The sequence below is a fragment of the Chanodichthys erythropterus genome, chromosome 1 (genome assembly GCF_024489055.1).
Source record: "Chanodichthys erythropterus isolate Z2021 chromosome 1, ASM2448905v1, whole genome shotgun sequence".
NCBI lineage: Eukaryota > Metazoa > Chordata > Actinopteri > Cypriniformes > Xenocyprididae > Chanodichthys > Chanodichthys erythropterus.
The window spans coordinates 37968051-37992720 of record NC_090221.1 but is presented as its reverse complement, the minus strand read 5'-3'; the positions used below and the strand labels follow the sequence as shown (position 1 = coordinate 37992720).

Here is a 24670-nt window from a genome sequence, read left to right as displayed (position 1 = left end):
CTGAGGACGAAGGTTTAATGGAGCACCCGTCAAGTGTTAGAGAGTATTCAAGGTTTTTTCGTGAGGAAGTTTTTGGTCTAAAGATTAGGATATCAGTTTTTTCTGAATTTAATAATAAGAAATTTCTTGTCATCCAGTTTTTAATATCAGCTATGCATTCTGTTAGTTTTGTGAATTTGTAGTTTTCGTCAGGGCGCGAGGAAATATAGAGCGGAGTATCGTAAGCGTAGCAGTGAAAACTAACACCATGCTTCCTAATTATCTCTCCTAAGGGCAGCATGTACAGAGTGAAAAGCAACGGTCCTAATACTGAGCCTTGTGGTACCCCATATTTAACCTGTGATCGATACGACATCTCTTCATTAACTACTACAGACTGATAACGGTCAGATAAGTACGATTTGAACCATGCCAAAGCAATTCCACTAATGCCAATATAGTTTTCAAGTCTTTTTAGAAGAATGTTGCGATCGATAGTGTCAAAAGCAGCACTGAGATCTAATAACACTAATAGAGAAATACAGCCACGATCGGATGATAAGAGTAGATCGTTTGTAACTCTAACGAGAGCAGTCTCAGTACTATGGTTTGTTCTAAATCCTGACTGGAAATCCTCACAGATTCCATTTCTTTCTAAAAAGGAACACAGTTGTGTTGAGACTGCCTTTTCTAGTATCTTTGACAGAAAAGGTAGATTCGAGATTGGCCTGTAATTTACTAAATCTCTCGGATCTAGTTGAGGTTTTTTAATAAGAGGTTTGATAATAGCCTGCTTAAAGGTTTTTGGCACGTATCCTAGTGTTAAGGATGAATTAATTATATCAAGAAGTGGACCTACGACCTCTGGAAGCATTTCTTTCAGTAGTTTAGTCGGCATTGGGTCTAACATACATGTTGTTGATTTTGATGATTTGATAAGTTTAGATAATTCTTCCTCTGCTATAGCGGCGAATGATTCTAGTTTTACCTCAGGGACACTACAGTGCACTGTCTGAAGTGAAACTGTAGACGGTTGCATGTTTATAATTTTCTCTCTAATATTATCAATCTTGCAAGTAAAGAAGTTCATAAAGTCATTACTGCTGTGCTCTATGGAAACGTCAGCAGTTGAATCTCTGTTTCTAGTTAATTTAGCCACTGTGTCAAATAAATACCTAGGATTATGTTTGTTTTCTATTAAGAGATTTGAAAAATAAGTAGATCTAGCATTTCTTATAGCCGTTCTGTACTCAATCATTTTTTCTTTCCACGAAAGGCGAAAAACTTCTAGTTTTGTTTTCTTCCAACTACGTTCAGCTTTTCTAACAGCTCGTTTTAGAGCCCGAGTGTGCTCATCATACCACGGCGTTGGATTAGTTTCCTTAATCTTCTTTAGACGTAAAGGAGCGACTGCATCTAATGTGCTGGAAAAGAGAGAGCCAATAGTTTCTGTTGCAGCATCGAGTTCTTCTAAGTTGTCAGGTATACTAAGGCGATGAAACTGCTCTGGGAGATTATTTATAAAGCAATCTTTAGTGGTAGACGTGATGGTTCTACAATATTTATGGCCGGGTGGTGGTTTTGCAGCCTTGGCTAATTGTATTATACACGAGACTAGATAATGATCTGATATATCATCACTCTGCTCTAGAATTTCAACAGCATCAATATCAATTCCATGCGACAGTATTAGATCTAGGGTATGATTACGACAATGAGTGGGTCCTGACACGTGTTGTCTAACTCCAATAGAGTTTAAAATGTCTGCAAATGCCAATCCAAATGCGTCTTTATTATTATCTACATGGATATTAAAATCACCAACAACAAGTACTTGCCAGTACTAACTCTGATAGAAAATCAGAAAATTCTTTGATAAAGTCAGTATGGTGCCCTGGTGGCCTGTATACAGTAGCCAGCACAAATGTCAACTTACATAATGTTACATAAAGCACCATCACTTCAAAGGAATTATATTTGAAATTCTTTTGAGTGATTCTGAATATATTACTATAAATTACAGCAACACCTCCCCCTTTGCCTTTCTGTCGAGGATTGTGTCGATAATCATAACCTTGAGGACTAGATTCATTTAAAGTAATGTAATCGTCTGGTTTTAGCCAGGTTTCTGTCAAACACAGCAAGTCTAGTTTATTGTCTGTGATAATTTCATTTACAATAAGTGCTTTTGAAGAAATAGATCTAATATTCAGTAACCCAAGCTTTATCATTTGTTTATCTGATTTATGTGTGATTTTCATTTTTTGAACATCAATTAAATTTTTACCCTTAAAAGGTTTCGGAAGTTTTTTGTATTTACTAGTTTGAGGTACAGACACAGTCTCTATGTGATAATATCTAGGTGAAAGTGTTTCTATGTGCTGTGAATTATCTGAGTTCTGTGACGTGAGGCGGCTAGCAGACGGTCGGTTTAGCCAGTTTGTCTGCGTCCTGATCTGGGCCCTGGTTTGTCATGTTTCAGCTCTAAGACTATTTGCCAAATTTCTAGATAGAAGAGCAGCACCATCCTGGGAGGGATGAATACCATCTCTTTTCAACAGATCAGGTCTGCCCCAAAAGCTTTTCCAATTGTCTATGAAACCTATATTATTCTGCGCACACCACTTAGACAGCCAGCCATTGAGTGATGATAACCTGCTAACTATCTCATCACTCCGACGAACAGGAAGAGGGCCAGAACAAATTACTTCTGCTGACATTGAATTTGCGAGTTCACACACTTTCATTCTCACTATCCTCAATTAAAGTTTGGATGCGTGTCTCTAATTCTGAGATTCTCTCTGTCAGCCTGACAATATCCCTGCATTTATCACATGTGTAAGTCTCACTGCTGACAGAAAGAGCTAAGCTGTACATGTTGCATTTACTACACATGATAATCGTCGGACATGACTGACCGTGTGTTTGATGAACGCCGTCCGAAAAACTGCAATGCACACGGGACTCGCTGGCTGGATGTCTCTGTCGCTTGCCGGTGCCTGGGGCGAGGGTGATGTGCGGGATGCTGTGCCTCGCGGTGAATGCCGGGCAGCAACGTCTCCACAGCTTCCCGATCTGGCGAGGACAGATCAGAATAACATACATCGGATAAATTCGCCATTCAATCGACAAGGAAGGTTGGTTTAAAGGAAAAAAGAAAGTAGACGGTAGCTAGCAGGCTAGCGGGCTATGGCTAACACTAGGTGATTACGCTGGTGGATTGCTAGTAATAAATCGTTCCGTTTAGTAATACTATGCAATAGGTTAAGTAATCTAGTGAAAATAAGAAAGTTATATTATGTGAATAGGAATAAAGAGAAGGATTTAGGATAAACTCCACGAAGCTCCGAGCGTAGGTCAGACAGCAGACAGGCAGCAGCGTTGAGCAGCGTTGAACCGGAAGTAACTTCTGTCTCTAATTCCTCAGAGCTGGTTACATGCATAGCAGCAAAAGTATTAAATGAGCCAAGAAGAGGAGCCAAAAAGGGAAACTTCCTGTTAAACTCTTCCCTGCTCTGCCTACAACCCCTGCGCTTAATCCCAATTCAACATAATGACCCGCACAACGGAGTGCTCAGCTATCATCCCTCAGGAGAATCAAGCCGAGGTGGGACCCATACTGCGACCGCATCGTTCAAACATAGATACTGTTGTTCTGAAAATAATCATTCGAGAACAGTAACGAATGCATCGCTATGAGTGCCTTAACCCTCTCTAGAGCTGAACATGCTCGTGCAAACACTAACTACTATCCCTCAGGAGAGGAAAAAAGCTCCATACCTGTCTCTTGCAGTCAGGCTCGTGAATGCATCATACCAAGCACATTCAGGTTGCTCGAAGAGTCGACAGTATTCCACCCAAATGCGCGTCCCACATCCCTCAAGAATAGGGATGGCGCGAATTGAGCTTTTCATAGAGAAATCCTCACAATACGTTTATTCCCTTGGGAACTAAACGCGTGTGCTCCTCACTCATGTAACAAACAAATAGTCTCCTGAAGACAAGAAAGGATTGACTTTTAAAATGTATCAGAATTAAGCGAGTTTTTGCTTAAAACATAAAAGAAAATGGGGTCCGAAAAATAAACTTGATTCAAGTGAAAACATTTATACATGTTATACATATTCAATATACATCTGTATGTTACACATATTGAATATACATCTATACATTTTGTAGTTATCATTGTATTTATAAAGTATGACATGCATATAATTTTATTTCTTGGCTCGCCAATCTTTTTGTTATGAAATAACATGTTTTTAAATCTAATGTTACAAGCACTTCAAAAGTATTAATGCAATGTGTGTGTGGAAGAAGACACTGTTGTTTCACCGACGACAGCACAACAGATCTTTAAAGAACCTTCTGAAGAAGAATTATTGAAAAATGAATTTCCAGGGCAAATCAAATCAATGCCAAAGGGGAGTGAGGAAACTGATAAACTGGCAGTGTGGGGGTGGAAAGAACAATTGTTAATTGTACAAAAATGTATGATAATGACAATCTCAGGTGCTGTTTACAAGCTTTATTTAATGTCCGCTGGAATTTTATCGCACAATTTACTATGACACTGTGTCCTAACCAGACACGATAAGTTTCCAGCAAACATTACTGATTAAATTAAAGATTGTTTAATAAAGATTAAACATGAAACATTCTTCAGCACCTCAAAAGTAAACTAACCGGTTTGTGTTGGGTGGAGCAGCTGAGAGGACTATATAAGAGAGAGTCCTGTGAAGGTTCTTCAAAGATCTCTTCTGCGATCATCAGTGAAACAGCAGCGTCTTCTACAACATCTTCTGGTGAGGTGATGATTTATTCATCTGGAGAAAATCTAGACAACTTGACAACAACCATTTAACAATTAGACGACTTCTAATTTAAAATCTAAGTATTAAAGTTTAATAAATTTAACATTTTAAATAAAAATACATAATGCCTAATAATGTTGAGTAAATGTTGTCATTGCATTAATACTTTTGAAGTGCTTATAACATTAAATCTAAAAACATGTTATTTCATATAAAGATTGTTGAGCCAATAAATAAAATTACATGCATGTCAGACTATAAATAAAATGAAAACTACAAAATGTAAATAAATTCCTAATCATATAACAAAAGCACTAATTAACTACAGTTTTTGTGTCTGTTTGTTTTTTGTTTTGGTTTGGTTTGTTCAGAATTTTAACCTACTTCTTCAGCACCACAAAGACAGGTAGGGTTAGGGTTAGGGTTAACCCTAACCCTAACCCTAACCCTACAGAAGAAAACAAAATGGCAAGTGGACAGCCAATAACCAAGCTCAAAATCTCCACCTGTAAGGACGAAGAGGATAATCTCAGAGCTCAAGGTTATCACCTCATCAATGTTAACCTCAATGAAGGTGCTGGTGGAAACCGGGTCCTTCTTTGTTACAAGAAAGAGTGTGGCAACAGACCTGTGACCAGGATCGAGTTCTCATTCACTGACAAGATGAAATCTGGTCTGGTTGATGCTGGGTATGAGGTGGTCAACAGGGATCTGAATGCAGGAGCTGCTGGAGATTTCATCTTCCTCTGGTTCTTCTGCGGCAGCACTGAATATGACATTCCTATTGTGGACCTCGCTGTAACCATAGATGCCACCGAAGAACCAGCTCTTCTGAAAGGTGGCTGGGAGAGACTGGGCTGTGATCTGAACCGTAATGTACGAGGAAACTTCATCTACCTGTGGGTGAAGAGAGAGAAGACCAGCTACATACAAGAGATCGCAGCAACTGTTGACTTCACTTCTGACAAGCACATGTTTGAACTGGGCTACACTCGTGTGTGTGAAGACACCAATCGGGGCGCTGGTGGAAAACACAACGTCTTCCTCTGGTATTGCCGCACAACTGATAATAAAAAGGCTCTCACTGATCTCAACATATCCACCTCCCACCAGGAGGAATCAAAGCTTCAGGACGAAGGCTATAAAAAGCTCAGTGTTGATCTCAATACAGGAACCGATGGAAAATTTGTTTTCCTATGGTACAAGAAAGAGGGATGTGAATCGCAGATCCAGGCCATGGTTCTGCTGATCTACTCTAAGGCATGGATTGAGTATCAGAATGCTGATATCAACTTTATCAAGAAAAATCTGAATGAGGGCAATAATGGCTGGGAAATATACATGGCCTACAAGTAAAATAACTGAATCATGCTGCCATCACAGGATCTTCTTCAGTTATCTCAGTGGTAGATCTTATATTGCAGCTATAAGCATATCTGATTTTAATGTCAATCTTTAAAGCACATTGTGACTGTGGCTGTTGTACTACACTCAACCACACATTTCATTTGGCCTCTGAGTTTATGTTGAAATGAATTATGAAATAAAGTCAACTTTAATTACAATGAACGCTTTGGAGAGGTTTTTGGTCTCATCTATACATCATACTGTATGCACCGTCCCCTCATTACATTTACTTTAGTTTAGTTTATTTGTTTACAGGGGCAATGCACATTAATAGACATGGCTGTAAATTTGGCAGAATTAGGTGAAAATGCTATTTTTCATCTGTAGACCCTTGACAGAATGTTAAAAAGTCACAATAAAAACAAAAACAAGCATCTTTTATAAACACACACACAAAAAAATCAAATACTAAAACAATACAAAACAAAAATACAAATGCACGATTACACACGCAAATTAAGCTAAAACACAATAACAGAAAATTATCTAAAACAAAAATATTGTGCTAGATACGAGGTAAGAGAGATAGTGACAGGAGAAAACAATACGAAGAAAAACACATACTAATGAATTCACTGCTAAAGAAATTCAATATTATAAATTGCCTTATTTGGTGTGAACTCCAAAAAAGTATGATGGTTTCACAGGAAAACGTCAGATAAATGAGTAAAAGAGTGAGCACTTATCTTAGATGTTGATTTCACATGCTTTCTGAAGACTGCTAACAGCAACACAGCCATATTTGAATATTTGAATGTTGAGCTGCAGCTCATTGGCCGCAGATGCAACAGCAACCAATCAATCAGCTGCGCTATGTAGATAATGATGTCATCGCTACCAAATGAGTGAAAGATCTAGAGACCTGCGCCACCTAGAGTTTCATGACAGAACTTGGAATAATCTTATGCCTTGACTTAAAGGTGCCACAGAACTGAAAATTGAATTTATCTCAGCATAGTTGAATAACAAGAGTTCAGTACATGGAAATGACATACAGTGAGTCATTCCTCCTTCTTATATAAATCTCATTTGTTTAAAAGACCTCAGAATAACAGGCGAATCTCAACATAATACCAACTGTTATGTAATAGTTGGGATCATTAATATGTACGCCCCCAATATTTGCATATGCCAGCCCATGTTCAATGCATTAGACAAGCCAGTATTAACGTCTGGATCTGTGCACAGCCGAATCAACATATTTTGTATGTTTATATTTTGTAATATAAGTCTAAGGTGTCCCCTGAATGTGTCTGTGAAGTTTCAGCTCAAAATACCCCATAAATTTAAAAAACAAAAAAAATTTAACTGCCTATTTTGGGGCATCATTAAATATGCGGCGATTCAGGCTGTGGCCCCTTTAATTGCTCATGCTCCACGCCCCCTCATTGATTCTGAATGAGTTTGATAGTGCGCCGTGGCTAACGGGCTAAAGCTAACATTACACACTGTTGGAGAGATTTATAAAGAATGAAGTTGTGTTTATGAATTATACAGACTGCAAGTGTTTAATATAATGAAAATAGCGACGGCTCTTGTCTTCGTGAATACAGTAAGAAACGATGGTAACTTTAACCACATTTAACAGTACATTATCAACATGCTAACAAAACATTTAGAAAGACAATTTACAAATATCACTAAAAATATCATGATATCATGGATCATGTCAGTTATTATTGCTCCATCTGCCATTTTTCACTATTGTTCTTGCTTGCTTACCTAGTCTGATGATTCAGCTGTGCACAGATCAAGACGTTAATACTGGCTTGTCTAATGGCTTGAACATGGGCTGGCATATGCAAATATTGGGGGCGTACATATTAATGATCCCGACTGTTACATAACAGTCAGTGTTAAGTTGAGATTCGCCTGTTCTTCTGAGGCTTTTTAAACAAATGAGATTGTAGTAGACTTAAGTTCGTAGTGGGGGAAGGAAGAGGTCAGGGACGACGAACAACTGCTGACTGAGTCTTTATTGAAAAACGGTTCAACAGAAGGACTGTGCAGCGCACAACAACGAAAATAAACAATCCACAAAGGGCTTCACTCCAGGTTCGCCATACGCTATCCACAAGGGCTTCTCTCCAAGTTTGGTTTACACCATCCACAAGGGCTTCACTCCACGAACCTCGACTCGACTCAGTCAACAGTTCCCCTCTCTCTCACACGCTCCTGCTTCTCACGGCGTTTTATCCTGTCTCCGCGCCAATCACTGGAATGAGAAACAGGTGTTCGTGATTTGTATCCAACCCACTCACTTACCAAGCGTCTCCCGCTATTCTCTCCGGTTGCAGACCTCGCTGAACCACGCCCCCCCCATTTCTGGAGAGGAAATCGGCCACAGCCATCTGAACACCCGGCCTGTGGACCACCTTGAACTTAAAAGGCTGTAAAGCTAGATACGGGTTGGCCGTGAGCCCAGCTCCCCTCAGCGATCTCAGGACGGCCCTCAAATGCTGCATATGCCGCTGCCAGTCATTACTGAAGATAATAATATCATCCAGATAGGCAGCAGCATATGCACCATGGGGCCGCAAAATTTTATCCATGAGCCGCTGAAAGGTAGCGAATATAGCGAAACCACCACGCCCGGCTCTGTCTCGATGTGGTGCTGAATGAGGTCAGTACGGCCCGGTAGGGGAGAAAACACGTCAGCAAACTCTGCTTGTAAGTTAGATAAATCAGTGAGCTGGGAGGACGAGAGGTGATCTCCCCCTGAAGCCAGAGCGAGGGATTGTTTTTTGACATTCGCCTCTGGCCCGAGATCATCCTCCCCGCTAATCACCGTCGCCAGCATCACTGATTCCGCCTCATTACATTTTTTAAGGAGGTTGAGGTGGTAAATTTGACGTGCTCCTCTCCTCTCCTATCCGACCGTATTACCTCATAATCGAGATCCCCAATTTGCCGTGTAACCTCAAACGGTCCTTGCCACTTTGCCGATAATTTTGAGCTTGAAGTCGGGAGCAATACAAGCACTTTATCTCCCGGTGAAAATTTGCGTAAGTTAGTTCCCCTGTCATACAGTTGGCTCTGTTTGTGTTGGGCTTGTAACAAATTCTCCATAGATAGCCACCCCAGAGTGTGGAGTTTTGCTCTCAAGTCCATCACATACTGAATTAAATTTTTAGCCTGAGATGGTCTATCTTCCCAAGTCTCTCTTAGGACATCCAGCACCCCGCGGGGCTGGCGTCCAAAGAGAAGCTCGAAGGGGGAAAACCCCGTGGAGGCTTGCGGGACTTCTCGTACTGCGCATAACAGGGGTTCTAGCCACTTATCCCAATTTTTGGCGTCTTCCCTAACGAACTTACGAACCATGGATTTAAGCGTGCGGTTAAAACGTTCGACCAGCCCGTCTGTTTGTGGTTGAAAGACGCTGGTACGAATCGATTTAACGCCCAACAATTCGTAAAGTTTGCGTAACGTGCATGACATAAACGCCGTGCCCTGATCAGTGAGGATTTCTTTCGGAATCCCCACTCGGGAGATTAAACTAAACAGTGCGTCCGCAACACTCTTAGCGGAAATGTTACGGAGAGCCACTGCTTCAGGATATCGTGTTGCATAATCAACAATGACTAATGCAAAGCGATGCCCCCTTGCTGATCGCTCTAATGGCCCGATGAGGTCCATACCAATTCTCTTGAAGGGGACCTGCATTAATGGAAGGGGGCGCAAAGGCGCTTTTGGAGCGGCCGGTGGATTCACCAACTGACATTCACGACAAGACGCACACCACCTGCGCACGTTCTCGTGAATGCCCGGCCAAAAGAATCGGGTCATGAGGCGATTTAGTGTTGCTGTTTGTCCTAAGTGACCAGCCATTGGATTAGAATGAGCCGCGTGGAAAAGCATTTCCCTGCGGCTCTTTGGAACTAATAACTGAGTTGTATCCTCCTTTGTCTGAGTGTCTTGGGTCACTCGATACAACCTATCCTTTATGATCACAAAATACGGATAATTCAGTGGACGTCCAGGCTGGAGAGGCTGACCATCAATAGTGCTGACCTTTTCAAAAGCGTGTTTTAACGTCTCATCCTGAGACTGCTCCAAGGGGAAGTCATCGCGGTCCGAAAGAATTAGTCTCCCGATTTCGCTCTGTTCCCCTGAGGCAGTACTCACTGGTCCCTGGTCAGTCTCCCCCACCTGCACGCGCACATCCTTACCCGGCGAATTTTTATTCCAAGAGGCATCCGAGCACAAACAACCCAATAATTTATTAAACGCAGGCCAATTCGTCCCCAAAATTATCGGATGCCGGAGGTGCGGGTTAACTGCCACCTCAACATTATGCTTTTGTTCCCTAAATTGGATAATGACTGGCACTATAGGATAGTTCACCACATCCCCGTGCACACACAGAACCCTAACCATGCGGCTTGTATCCAATGCCCCGGATGAAATCAGGCTTTGATGCACCGAGGTTTGGTTGCATCCTGAGTCCACCAAAGCCTGATAGGTACCCCCTTTGATACTCACAGGAATTTGGTACCCGCCAGCTTGACCAGGGGTGGCCTGTGGAACGTCCGGGACCCGGATCAACGTCCCAACCTCCATAATCGGACACCTGTCCACGAAATGCTCCGGGTCCCCGCAACGCCAACAGGCCGGCCCAGACCTGCCCGCCGCTCTCGTGGCAGGGAGAGGGTTAAAGGATTGGCGCGGAGAGAGGGGAGAAGCAGGAGTGGGGTCCAGCCCGGCAGCAGATGGTCCTGCCCCCCTGGGTGGGACCCGAGGTCCAGAAAAGAATCCCTGTTCAGTCCCGCCCCACCCCCGGGGCGGGACACGAGGAGGGCCGGGCGGACGAGACCTGGGGAGAGGGACAGGCTTAGAGAGAGAGGAGGATGGAAGAGAAGGAGAGAGAGAGGCAGATGGAAGGGGCTCGCCGACCCCTGGGCACGCCACCATGTGGTCCTCCGCGAGGTGGATGGCCGAGTCCAGCGACGTGGCACGGTGGCACTGGACCCACTCGGCTGTTCTTTTGGGCAGCCGAGTTATGAACTGCTCCAGTACCACCAGATCGATGACTTGCTCCACGTCGCCTCCCTCGGCCAGGAGCCATTTGCGGCAGGAGTCCCGGAGCTGTTGGGCCAATACGAAGGGCCGACCGGACTCGCCTAACTCCAGTGAGCGGAACCGTTGGCGATGCTGTTCTGGTGTCTGGCCGACCCGCTGAAGTATGGCCCTCTTCAGGTCGTCGAAGACCAGGAGGTTCTGTACAGGCAGCTCCTGCGCTGCCACCTGCGACTCACCCGAGAGCAGGGGGATGAGTCGCATGGGCCACTGATCCCGGGGCCAACCTGAAACCTCCGCGGACTTCTCGAAAAGGTCCGGGTCATCCAGCAGGCCCATTTTGTTGAGGGGGAGATGGGTGGGCGCATCCAACTGTCCGGTGGTCTCCGTACGAACCTCCCGGTAGATCCAGCTCCGGAACCTCTCGCGGTCTTCCTGCTGGACCTGAAGGATGGCTTGGAAACGCCACTCCTGATCCCAGCGGAGGTCCAGCAGGGCTTGATGTTGGTCTTGGTGTAAGACCGCGAGGGATGTAATGATGTCCGCAAACGGCACGGCGGAGGGCGTTTGCATGGCGGCGGCTCCCTTCTTCCTTCCCGGGTTTCGGCACCAGTGTAGTAATGTTCAAAGTTCATGGGGAAGGAAGAGGACAAGGGTCAGCTTTTGACTGCTGAGTGAGCTTTATTTAGAAAAATGAAAAATGTCCAACAAAAGTCTGTGCACCGCACAACAACGAAAATAAACAATCCACAACAGGGCTTCACTCCAGAACGATATAAACAATCCACAATAGGGCTTCTCTCCAGTGTTGTTGTCGTGCTCAGTGTCTCAGTCAGCAGTCCCTCTCTCTCTCGCACACTCCTGCTTATCCTGTCTCCGCGCCAATTACTGGAATGAGAAACAGGTGTTTGTAATTTACATTTAACCCACTCGCTTACCACGCGTCTCCCGACACTCTCTCCAGTTGCAGACCTCGCTGAACCACGCCCCCCTCGCCACAATTATATATATATTTCACCCATGATTTGAGCTACATCAAACTGGATAAACCATATCAACAGTAATGAACTTCACAACAGCAGCTTGTGTGATGCTGATGATCAAACTCCTGGAGTAGTAAGATTTTATATAATAATTCTAAATGAGTTAAAATTTGCTTCTGTAATTCTAATTTGTCAAAAATCCCAATTTAAAGTACTGGATCTTAAGTCAAGGCATAAGAATTATTCCTGTTCTGTCATGAAACTCTAGATGGCGAAGGTCTCTGGATCTTTAACTCATTTGGTAGCGATCACATTGTTATCTTCACAGCACAGCTGATTGGTTGCTGTTGCTTCTGCGGCCAATGAGCTGCGGCTCAACATTCAAATATTCAAATGGGTCGTGTTGCTGTTAGCAGTCTTCAGAAAGCTTCTGAAATAACATCTAAAATAAGTGCTCACTCTTTTTAGATGTTCAATGATGTGATTTACAGTCAACTTCATGAAGGACAGTGATGGAGTGAGCGCTCAATGGGCAAAGCTGTAATAATTTGTGAATAATCTATAGACCACACCATTTTAATGCTTTGTTTTTGTTTTGATGGGTGGGGGATTGTTTGTTTTTCTGTTTTCTTTGCCTTTCACATTTTAGTTTTGGGTTAATTTCAGGCACTCATTTGTTCTCAAGTGTGTGGATAAAATAACAGAAACACCTAATATACTTTAGAGGCAGTTAGACAGTTAATGAGTCTGATGTGTATTTGCGTTCTGGCTCTCCACACATTCCTGCAAGACCTGCTTCCATATAAACTGCGACAGCATGTTCGCTTATCTGCCCCATGAACACTAGCTCAAGCATTGGCAGAGGCGGGGCAAGCTGAGTCTGTATTTATTGTTCTACATGAGGGGACCCATGTTACCATCGCGGGGAGGTGGGACATGTGGCTCGTGATTGTCCCGCTCCTGCACCTTTGCCCCGCAAGCCTGCTTTTTTGTGGAAAACTAGAGGAGACCACAGTCTACACCCCTCCATGGAAAATGTCCACTAGTGGGTCACACCCAGGGTTTATATGTGTTATGTGTTCTAAATGGCTACGCTTGCAGGGCCCTCATCGACATGGGGTCCACCATTTCCATTGTTCAACCGGGAATCCTGCCTGGAACAGAAAGGTCGCCACCAATTGGGTGGTCAGCTACTGCGATGCAGATGAGAACTGTAACCGGGGAGTGGGCGGCCCTCAAAGGAGGGAAGCGCCTACAGGTGGGCATGGGTGTTTTCATCCATGAGTTTTGTCTGGCAGATATAGAAGACCCTTGTATTATGGTACTAGACTTTTTGACACTGGGCCTGACAGTGGGGCCTGTATAAATGTGGCTGGAGCTTACTTTCAGATTGGTCATGAAGTCGTTCCCCTACAGAAGGTGCAAAGGACAGTTGATGTGCCCTCAGGTCAAGTGGGGGAGGAACCAGCTGGGCAGAGTAAGCGAGCACCCCCATAGAAAGCTACCCCTGTCGATGTCAGCACCGCTCCAGTGGCCTACCTCTCGAAAGAGACTGTACAGGCTGTACAGAAGTTGTGGCAACAGTGCAGTGAAGGACTTACCCCCAGCCAGTGTCGACAGTTTTGGGAAGTGCTTGACCGCAACCAGGATGTCTTTACAGCCCGAGACAAGGGCTACGGATGAACGGGGCTAGTACAGCACGACATCAGTACAGGTAAAGCTCCACCCATCCGGCTACAACCCCACCGGTTAGCACTGGTCAACAGGCTGCAGCAGAGCAAAAGATCCAGGAGATGGAAAAAGCAGGAGTAATTGAGCCATCCAACAGCCCGTGGGCTGCCCCCGCCGTACTTGTCAAAAAGAAGGACTCCTGGCGGTTTTGTGTGGATATTCGCCACTTAAATGCTGTCACGAGAAAAAACTATTACCCAGTACCGTGAATCGACAACACCCTGGACTATATCGCGGGGTCATGCTGGTTCAGATCCCCTGACCTCCATAGTGGGTACTAGCAGGTAAAGTTGGCTCCGGAGGCCAAACCAAAGACTGCCTTCACCATCAGCCAGGGGCTATGGCAGTTCCGGGTAATGCCGTTTGGCATCTGTAATGCTCCAGCCTTCTCTCGGTTGATGGAGCAGGTCCTGACAGGTGTCTCTCAACGTTGTTGCATGGTGTATCTGGAAGACCTGTTGGTGCATGCACCAGACTTTGCGGGGGCATTACAACACCTTCAAGTGGTCTTCGCTGCTGTCCTCCAAGCTGGGTTATGACTCAACCCAAAGAAATGCCATCAACTACGGAGAGAGACCACCTTCCTGGGGCATGTGGTGAGTGCCGCAGGAGTCGCCACTGACCCGGCAAAAGTAGCAGCAATCAAGGGGAGGCCTATCCCAAAGAACATAGCAAAGCTACGGAGCTTCCTGGGCTTGCCATCATACTACCGATGCTTCCTCCAGAACTTCTTCACCATCGCTAGCCCGTTGAACCAGAAAAAGGGCTGACCCTTCATCTGGGATGAGGTGTGTGAGACTGCCTTCAACCACTTACGTGAAGTACTGACCCAGGCTCCAGTGTTAGCACACCCTGATCCAGACTGGCCATTCATCATTGACACTGATGCCAGTAATGTTTGTGTCGGCGCAGTGTTATCCCAGGAAGATGAAGATGGAGAACATGTTGTTGCCTACTTTAGCCAGGCCCTGAGGAAGGCAGAGAGAAACTACTGTTACCTGCCGAGAGCTACTAGCAGCGGTACTGGCACTCCAGCACTTCCGGCCCTACCTGTATGGGAAGATGTTCCGGCTGAGGACAGACCATGCATCCATCACCTGGCTGTTAAGTTTTCGAAACCCTGAGGGTCAGATGGCTCAGTGGCTGGAGATTCTCCAGGACTATGATTTTGAAGTGCAACACCATAGCATGGAAACACAGATGCCCTGTCCCGCTGCCCCTGCCAGGTGTTCAACAGGACTGGGGAGTAACAAAATACATGTAACAACGTTACGTATTTAAAATACAAAATTTGAGTAACTGTATTTCGTTACAGTTACATTTTAAATAGATGGTAATCAAATTACAGTTACATTCAAAAAGCATTTTAGTTTACCAAAGTGGTTACTTTGAATTTTAATGTCATTTACTTCATTTAATAGGCTATTAACGTAAGCTGTTTGAGTATTTTTAACCAAGGAGCCAATGTGCTGACATGCAGTGGCATGCATAAAAATGGATGGTAAATAAGGGCATAATGCATTTCTCTAGCGGAAATTCAAAGACAGTTTTACTTAAATAAACATGAAAAAAGACGTACAGTAACATCATAGTGCAATGCAAGCTATGTCTACCTGCAACAAAACTTCTGTCGGTTTCAGGATTCAACATCTAATCTGAAAAGGCATCTTGAGGTAGGCCTAAGCTGTTCTTGGTCTTTAAAAAATGTTATTTTCCTTATTTACTCCTTATTTTCCTATTTACTCATACACTGAGCTTTGTATTGTTATCATTAGCCTACGTTTAATATTTATAAGAATTTATTAGGTCTTTGAAAAATAACGAAATCCTCATAGATTTAAAGGTACAATTTGTGATATTTATTTCCGCAAGAGGTCGCTAGAAGCCTATTCAAAACAAAGGCGTAGTTTGATGACGCCAAGTTTTAGAGCGGAAACTTGGGACATGTGGTCTCCATCTCAACGGACGGTGCAAAAGAATGGCGTCTGGAAGAACTCATGTTCGTGGATGCGATTATTAACGTTACTGTAGTATGAAGCAGAGCAGGAGCGAGTGTTGCGGGAGCTGAACGAGGAGCTGGAGCGATTGATCAACACACGCCTCACGAGCAGCGGGACTTTTATTATGACACAGTCGCCGGCGCCGCTTCCGCTTTTCCGGTCATGAGTTTACGGGAGCTGTCCTTGTCGACAGAACCAGCGGCAGATGGTAAACAGTAATTATGTTCCATAAATAAATTACACAATCCACCATAAAACGTGCAAGAAGTAAATAAGGAACTGCTTGAAGCAAGCTAGTGGTTTGCTGGACGCTAGACACTACTTCCGCATTTGTCCACGGCACTGTTGTCATGTGGTTTCTACGTCAGTAAAGGCGGTAACAAAGGTAACTGACGTCATTGACAGGCGACTGCACTGCCCCGTGTCACTGTTTAGAATGGGAATTTTCTCATGATTTACAAGTAGATGAAAACATTAGAGATATTGTTTGTAATCAGCTGGACAAAATATATAACACTAGGCTAGTGGTTTTTGGATATTTTACTGCAAAAATTTTACATATTACCTTTAACATCCAATTAATTATGCGTTAAATAATGTTTTATAAAGCCAATTTCTTGGTGTACTTTACAGACAAACTTTAAATTTTAATAATTCATTCAAAATGTTTAGTTACATGGCGCGTAACGTTACTCGAGTTCATGATCAAAAATAGAGATGCAGTAGTCCACTGGTCATAAATCCAAAGGCTTTTTAGTTTTATTTTGATCTGTCTTTATTCTGGGCTTGCAAACAACCTGCTTTGTAATAATTTCCCAGAATTTTGGGAAATATTTACTGTTAACAAAGGCACACGCTGAATATGGACACAAAGAGGAGAACAGATGTGCCAGCAGAGAAAATACTGCACCATGCACAAACTCCCTGTTCGTGAAATATTGGAAGAATAATATAAATATTGAACTGTCTTCGGAATAGTTTTGATGGCCTTTCCTCTTATCTCCAGTGCAGCGCTGCTTTGTATATAGTGGTAACCATGGTAACACTGTATCACTGCTGTTCCACCTGCTGTCAGAGAGTGAATGTGCATTTCATTCAGTCCGTCTGCTGATTTTGTTTTGTGCAGGTGTAGCATAATTTCACAAACCTAAAGTCCGACCATGCTGTTTCTGCTGTTAATCTTGAAATTATACAATTATACAACATCTTTGGCATCTTTGGGAACCATGCATTTTTTTGTAATCTGTAGTGAAATACATTCTAAAAGTAACCTTCCCAACCCTGCTGATCAACTGACAAAATTGTTAGAAGCAGGAAGGACCAGAAAAGGCCACAAACAAAGCTATGGGTGTGACCCTTAAGGGGGTCGCACACCGGACGCGAAGCTCGGCGCCGCGCAGCGTCGCGTCTCTGACAACTCACAGGTATCGCACACCGGCCACGCACATCATATACGCGCGAGCTCAATTTTGCCTCGACTCCTGATAGAAGAGCTGCACAATGGGAGTGTTTTACGTCAACAGGGAAACGTTACATGCCTATGCTTTAATATTTCGCACTGAGGTTAGTGTACATGGAAAAATGGCACAACAAAGCAAAAGGAAAGAAAATGCTACATTTATTATACATTTTTAGACTCTATTCAAGCTGTTAAACTTAGAATGTGAAACTGATGAATCTTGCAGCACAGGGTGAAGTCAGTATGTACATTAACGACGATTTGAGAGAAATATAATATACATTTAATGTAAAACAATATACATGGCGCTCTGTGGCGCAGCAGGATTTTAAACAACTTCCTGGACCTCAGTGACAATGGAGACGGCCAAGATCCTTACAGGACTACGTCTGTGATGCTGCTCATATATAAGAAGTGATAAAGGACTAAAGTTGTTGCAACTGTAAGTTAATGCGTGCTACTGAGCTCTTTTATGGACACTGGGACAGTTAATGTAAAGTAAATTAAATGTAATAAAGTAAATGTAATGATGGGACAGTGCATACAGTATAATGTACAGATGAGACCAAAGACCTCACCAAAAAAACCTCTCCAAAGCATTTGTTGTGGTTAAAGTTGACTTTATTTCATAATTCATTTCATCATAAACACAGAGGCCAAATGAAATGTGTGGTTGAGTGTAGCACAACAGCCACAGTCACAATGTGCTTTAAAGAGTGACATTGAAATCATGCATTAGAGACAGATATGCTTATAGTTATAGCCATATAGATCTAATAATGAGAAACTGAAGAAGATCCTGTGATGGCAGCATGATTCTGGGATTTTACTTGTAGGCGATGTACATTGTCCAGCCATTGTTGCCCTCATTCAGATTTTTCTCGATAAAGTTGATACCAGCTTTCTGATACTCATTCCAGGCCTCATCGTTGATCAGCAGAAACATGGCCTGGATTGAATGACATCCATCTTTCTTGTACCATAGGTACACCTCTTTTCCACCGGTTCCTTTATTGAGATCAACACTGAGCTTTTTATAGCCTTCCTTCTGAAGCTTTGATTCCTCCTGGTGGGAGGTGGATACGTCAAGAGCAGTGAGAGCCTTTTTATTATCAGTTGTGCGGCGATACCAGAGGAAGACGAAGTTTCCACCAGCGTTTCGATTGGTGTCTTCACACACACGAGTGTAGCCCAGTTCAAACATCTGCTTGTCAGAAGTGAAGTCAACAGTTGCTGCGATCTCTTCTATGTAGCTGGTCTTCTCTCTCTTCACCCACAGGTAGATGAAGTTTCCTCGTGCATTACGGTTCAGATCACAGCCCAGTCTCTCCCAGCCATCTTTCAGAAGAGCAGGTTCTTCTTTGGCGGCTTTGGTTATCTTGAGGTCCACAATAGGAATGTCATATTTAGTGCTGCCGCAGAAGAACCAGAGGTAAATGTTATCTCCCCAAACTCCTGCATTCAGATCCCTGTTGACCACCTCATACCCAGCTTCAGTCAGACCAGGTTTCATCCTGTTAGTGAATGAGAACTCGATTCTGGTCACAGGTGTTTTCCCAGACTCTTTCTTAAACCAAAGAAAGATCTGGTTTCCATAAGCACCTTCATTGAGGTTAACATCGATGAGCTGATAACCCCGATTTCTGAATGTTTCTTCTTCGTCCTTAGAGATGGAGACTTCGAGCTTGGTTATTGGCTGTGCATTTGCCATTTTGTTTTCTTCTGTATTTGTGGTGCTGAAGAAAGAATGTCAAAATTCGGAGAAAACAAACACAAAAACTATAGTTAATTATTGCTTTTGTGATATATGCAGGAAATCAACTCTGTAGTTATCATTTTATTTATAAGTTTGACATGCATATAATTGTATTTCTTGGCTCACCAATCTTTTTATGAAATAACATGTTTTAGATTTAATGTTATAAGCACTTAAAATTTATTAATGCAATGGTAACATTTGTATATTATATTATACAAGTATATTATACTTTTACACTTAGTTAAGTCTAATTGTTAAACGGTTATTGTCTACATTTTCTCCAGATGAATAAATCATCACCTCACCAGAAGATGTTGTAGAAGACGCTGCTGTTTCACTGACGAGAGCAGAAGAGATCTTTGAAGAACCTTCACAGGACTCTCGCTTATATAGTCCTCTCAGCTGCTCCACCCAACACAAACCGGTTAGTTGTGTGCCATTCTGAAGAGTTGACTGACTTGTTCAGTCATTAAAATATAGGGTAAATGTACCCTTTAAACCCACTTTCAACTTTGAATTCAAATGAAAAAGGAGAAAATGATATTTTATGTTGCTCATTATTTTACCAAATCCAGTGATTTATTACTTCCCTGACATTTTTATTGTATATCTATCACATTTGTGAATGTCGAGTTAGCCCCACTCATGTTCATGCTGTCTCACAAAGATACCCAAAAACTTTGGTCTTTCGGGACCCTTCAGAAATCAACACATTTCTGAAATTTTCAGCCTTTTTTTTTTTTTTGGCAAGCAAGTTATGTCAAATAAGAGATAAATGAATTGTGAACGAACAAATAGTACTTTTACATTTTATATCATTTTCCTTTAGATCAGGGGTCTCCAAACTCTGTCCTGGAGGGTCAATGTCCTGCAGAATTTAGCTCCAACCCCAATTAAACACACCTGAACCTGAACCTCAGTCTAATTAGGCATATTAGAAACTTCCAGGCATGTGTGTTAAGGCAAGTTGGAGCTAATCTCTGCAGGACAGTGGCCCTCCAGGACCGAGTTTGGAGACCCGTGCTTTAGATGGAAAGATGAGTTTTATTTGCTTGTGCACAAAGTTAATCTCAAGGTCAAACCATTAGCCTTACTGAAAGATAGACTGCCAAAGAATTAAGCATGTGAACTACAAACACTAAATGTTTTGTGATTCATTTACAAACAAATACATCAAATCGTTTTGTAGAGCAAATTATTTTCATAAATGTACTTTATTTTTAATAAAGATGGGCTTATATGGTACAGCGCCACAAAACACACGCAAACTAGAGCTGAACTCGAATGAAAAAAACACACTGAAAATTACTATGATGCTTAGTCTACATTATATTCAAGCTCCATGCATATCTTACATTTTTAAGGGAAAACATTGTCTTTTATCACCATTACTCACTGTGGAACCATTTAAGCCCACTTTGTGTTTCAAAGAGGAATCCATCTAATTATAAATTGATCAATTTTCTAAATGAAAGTGTTTAATGATAACAAATAATGGTGTGCTTTTACCTTATTAACCTTAATTTACAACTATATTTAGACATTAATCGTGTGGTAGTACTCGAGACCAGTCTTAAGAGCATTTTTTGAAGGTCTTGGTCTCACTAAAAGCACTCTCTAAATTGCCGTTTCTTTGTCTGATTTCTTTGTTAACCCTCAGGGGTCTGAGGATTTTTGGGGCCATTATTGCACCACGTTATCGACTAAGAGGAACAATTCTCCCGACAACTATAGATAAATTCACAAATAACCTGCCTGAGCTGCTCAGTGTACCCAAACACACAAATGAACTTGAGGAAATGACTAGTATGAGTACCATTTTCTTCAGTACATTAGAAACTGTTGCACCCATGAGATTAAAAAAGGTTAGAGAGAAAAATACTACACCATGGTAAAACCGTATTACTCACGGTATCAAAAGAGAAACTCCTAATCTAGAACGCAAATGGAGACAAACTCGTTTAGAGGTCTTCAGAATCGCGTGGAAAGACAGCTCGTCCCGTTAGAGAAAGACTCTAAAAGCAGCCAGAGCCGATCTCCTCAAACTCATAGAAAATAACCAAAACTATCCACGGTTCTGGTTTAGTACAGTGCTAGATTAACAAATAAACAGACATCACCAGAGCAAAACATTTCATTTCAGTTCAGTATGATGACTTTATGAATTTCTTTACTGAGAAAATCGAAAACATCAGAAATACAATTGTAAATGTACAACCTTTAACAGATTTTTGTGATTCAGCCTCAATTATCGCCCCTCAAGAACAGCTGCAGTGCTTTACAACTACAGGACAGGAAGAGCTAAATAAACTTATCACTGCGTCTAAACCAACAACATGTTTATTAGATCCAATACCCACTAAACTACTGAAAGAGCTGTTACCTGTAGCAGAAGAGCCTCTTCTCAATATTATCAACTCGTCTTTATCTCTAGGTCACGTCCCACGACCGTTCAAGCTAGCAGTTATTAAGCCTCTCGTTAAGAAACCACAATTGGATCCAAACGTATTAGCAAATTACAGACCCATTTCAAATCTTCCATTTATGTCTAAAATACTAGAAAAAGTGGTATCAGTCCAATTGTGCTCCTTCTTGCAAAAAAACTCTATCTATGAAAAATTTCAGTCAGGATTCAGATCTCATGATAGCACAGAAACTGTGCTCATTAAAATTACAAACGACTTCTATCTTCTGACCAAGGCTGTGTCTCAATACTAGTGTTACTTGATCTCAGTGCTGCGTTCGACACTATAGATCATAAAATACTCCCTAGATGACTACAAAATTATACTGGTATTCTGGGACAGGCATTACGGTGGTCAGACGGTCACAATTTTGTCTATTTAAGGGAAAAATCTAAGATAACATCAGTAAATCTGTGTTAGGCCCTCTGCTATTTTCAATATATATGCTGCCACTCGGCAATATTATAAGAAAACATGAAATTAGATTCCATTGTATGCTGATGATTCTCAGTTATATATTTCATCATGACCAGATGAAATCTCTACATTATCCAAATTAGTAATTTTCTTCTATTAAATTTAGATAAGACTGAGGTATTAGTTATTGCACCAAAAACCTGTACATAGAATCTCTTAGACAGTCTTCCATTAAACATAATCGTTCAACAATACATTAATTAAGCATACAACAACAAGAATCAAATATTCACAGATGGATTGGTACGATCTAAACCACCTAGGTGTATATGATTTATTCACTCTAAATAATGTGTTGCCTCAACAAAAAAGAATTAACGCAACAGTCAATTTTTTTAGTGACAACTTAATTTCTTAATTCCGCCCTTATTTTATCATTCTTAATTAAAATCCATATCTGATAATTCCAGGTTGCTATGGTCGCGCAGGTTGTTTACACATTTAACTTGTGGCCATGAGAAATAGATGTTGTTCCCTTAACATAATGAAGTCGTGGCCACAAGAAAAATATATCGTTCCCTCACCATTTGATCTCGAGGCCACGACTTTACATCGTGTAAGGATGTCGTTACCTCGACAAAATGATCTCGTGATCACGGGATCAAAATGATCACAGGTTTATATGTCATGGCCACAACAAAACTAAGTGAACCGAACATGTCCCCTCCTGGTCACCGTACAAGTCAGTATTAAAAGTAGTTCTAGCAAAGCCACTGGAAGGCAAGCCTGCAACCTTTAGCCAAAAAAGTGTAAAGGCTAACCTCCTCTGGCGGTACGCAGGGAAGGAGACCAGAGGCTGTTTTTTGATTGGGTGTCAATGGATGAGAGGCTTCACTATGCTGATTAAACAGCTTTTGTGGGGAAATAGCTTATAATTTCATTAATCGACACCCCGTTTGATAATCTTCAGCATGTTTTACACTTTTTCTACTTCCTGCTTCACTACTGTTCGGACGCTCTTGCTTACAGCTCCGCGCTTTGCTCTAGTTCTTTTATATTTTATCTCCTAATTTTAACTACAGCAAATCAGCACAGTGCTCAAACGACAAATCTAGGCACCAACAATCTTTTTAACTGGAAGAATTGTACAAAAAAGGGGAATTTTTATCCAACCAGCCTCCCACTGACGGCAGTCTTCAGCTTACATTCCGGAGAAGGGAAAACACAGCTGCCTACATCCAAAAGGATTAAAATAATATGCCTCCTCTGGTTGAAGAATCTACCTGCTGCACAAACTGCCACAGACTTCTACAAAGGATTGCAGTTCTTGAAACAAAGTTACTTGCGGGACTACCAAACCAGACGGCACACACAACAGAGCTTCATCATGGACGTCCTCAGCACACAGTCGGTGAGTCCCATGAATCTAATGCCCCTAAACAGACCGTACTGAGTGACGAAATTGATCAACATATTAATCGATGGCACAAACAGGGAGCGAGACCCAAAGGCACTCGAGACATCAGACTATCACGAGTATCACATATTAATGCAGTAGCATCCTCTACCCCAAACACTAGCTTCCAACCACCGCCAATACATCTGGAGAACAGATTTGAAGTGTTAATGAATGTGAGTGAGGAATCCCCAAACATGATCGGACATAGATCAAATGTGGGGAAGAATGATATTCAGAAGGAGCAGTCAGAACTCATTAAAAGGGAGAAAGACTAAAAAGGGAAAGACTAAAAGTTCAGTCGTTCATCAGTGGACCACTCCCAGCAAGAGGAACAAATAGATTTACACGGTTGCTTGGGCTTAACACATGGCTGCAAAAAACCTGCAACTTAAAGGTACTGAATTTCATTGACAACTTCAATCTGTTCTGGAGTCAGAGACAACTGTTCACTCATGATGGCCTGCACCCAAACAAACTGGGCTCAAGAGTGCTAAAGGACAATATCTACTTTTGCCTCCATCATCCTTCAGCAGTGTGTGCAAATCCACTCAACCTGAATGGCACAAACACACCTGGACAGAGTACAACTGACCACAGGACTTCATTGTCGGTTGCGGTTGACACATCCCACAAGGTCAATGATAACACCACGCAGCCACAACAACCACTGCTCATGGACACAATCCTGACTGAGCCCTGTCCACAGAGCTCAGCAAGAGACAGTGACGTGTTAGAACTGCTCCAAGATTCAGCACCCAAGGACGACTTTTGGGAAAACAGCCAGGGAAGCCAGGACAACATATTACAGCCTCCGGTAACACCAGAGCAAACCCCCCCCCCTCACCGGACACGTTATCCCTCTCTCCAGCATCCCCTCTTCTGTGCTTCTCAGAGAAAATGGAGGAACTGGTGTATGCTGGAAACAAACTCTCCCACTCTTTTGCTGCGAGCCCCCAGATATCAACAAAAAAGCGAGCCCCGAAACCACCAAAGCCTGTGGGCTCAGCTCGGCCTCCCCCTCCTCCTGCGAGAGCTCTTCGGCCCCTGCCACAACGCCAGGGCCCTCAACCTCCTCCATCTGTTCTAGGTGAACCAAAAACAACTGACAACAGCTCTCAGTGATGTGTGTCGGGTCCCCGCTATGATAACAGTGACTTTATCAAATGTTTACAGAACAAGTG

At 42.5% G+C, this 24670-nt stretch overlaps 1 protein-coding gene across 1 annotated transcript; it reads left to right on the top strand.

The window, feature by feature from the left end:
* The first annotated feature begins 4638 nt into the window (after positions 1–4638).
* On the top strand, positions 4639–6358 carry LOC137019088 (uncharacterized). Its single transcript, XM_067384125.1, has 2 exons — positions 4639–4784; positions 5165–6358. The coding sequence occupies exon 2, from the start codon at positions 5259–5261 to the stop codon at positions 6147–6149; it is 891 nt and encodes a 296-aa protein (XP_067240226.1). The 5' UTR covers positions 4639–4784; positions 5165–5258; the 3' UTR covers positions 6150–6358.
* The last annotated feature ends 18312 nt before the right edge of the window (positions 6359–24670 follow it).

Excerpts from the sequence above, each read along its gene's own strand:
- LOC137019088 (XM_067384125.1), top strand. The coding sequence starts at position 5,259 with ATGGCAAGTGGACAGCCAATAACCAAGCTCAAAATCTCCACCTGTAAG.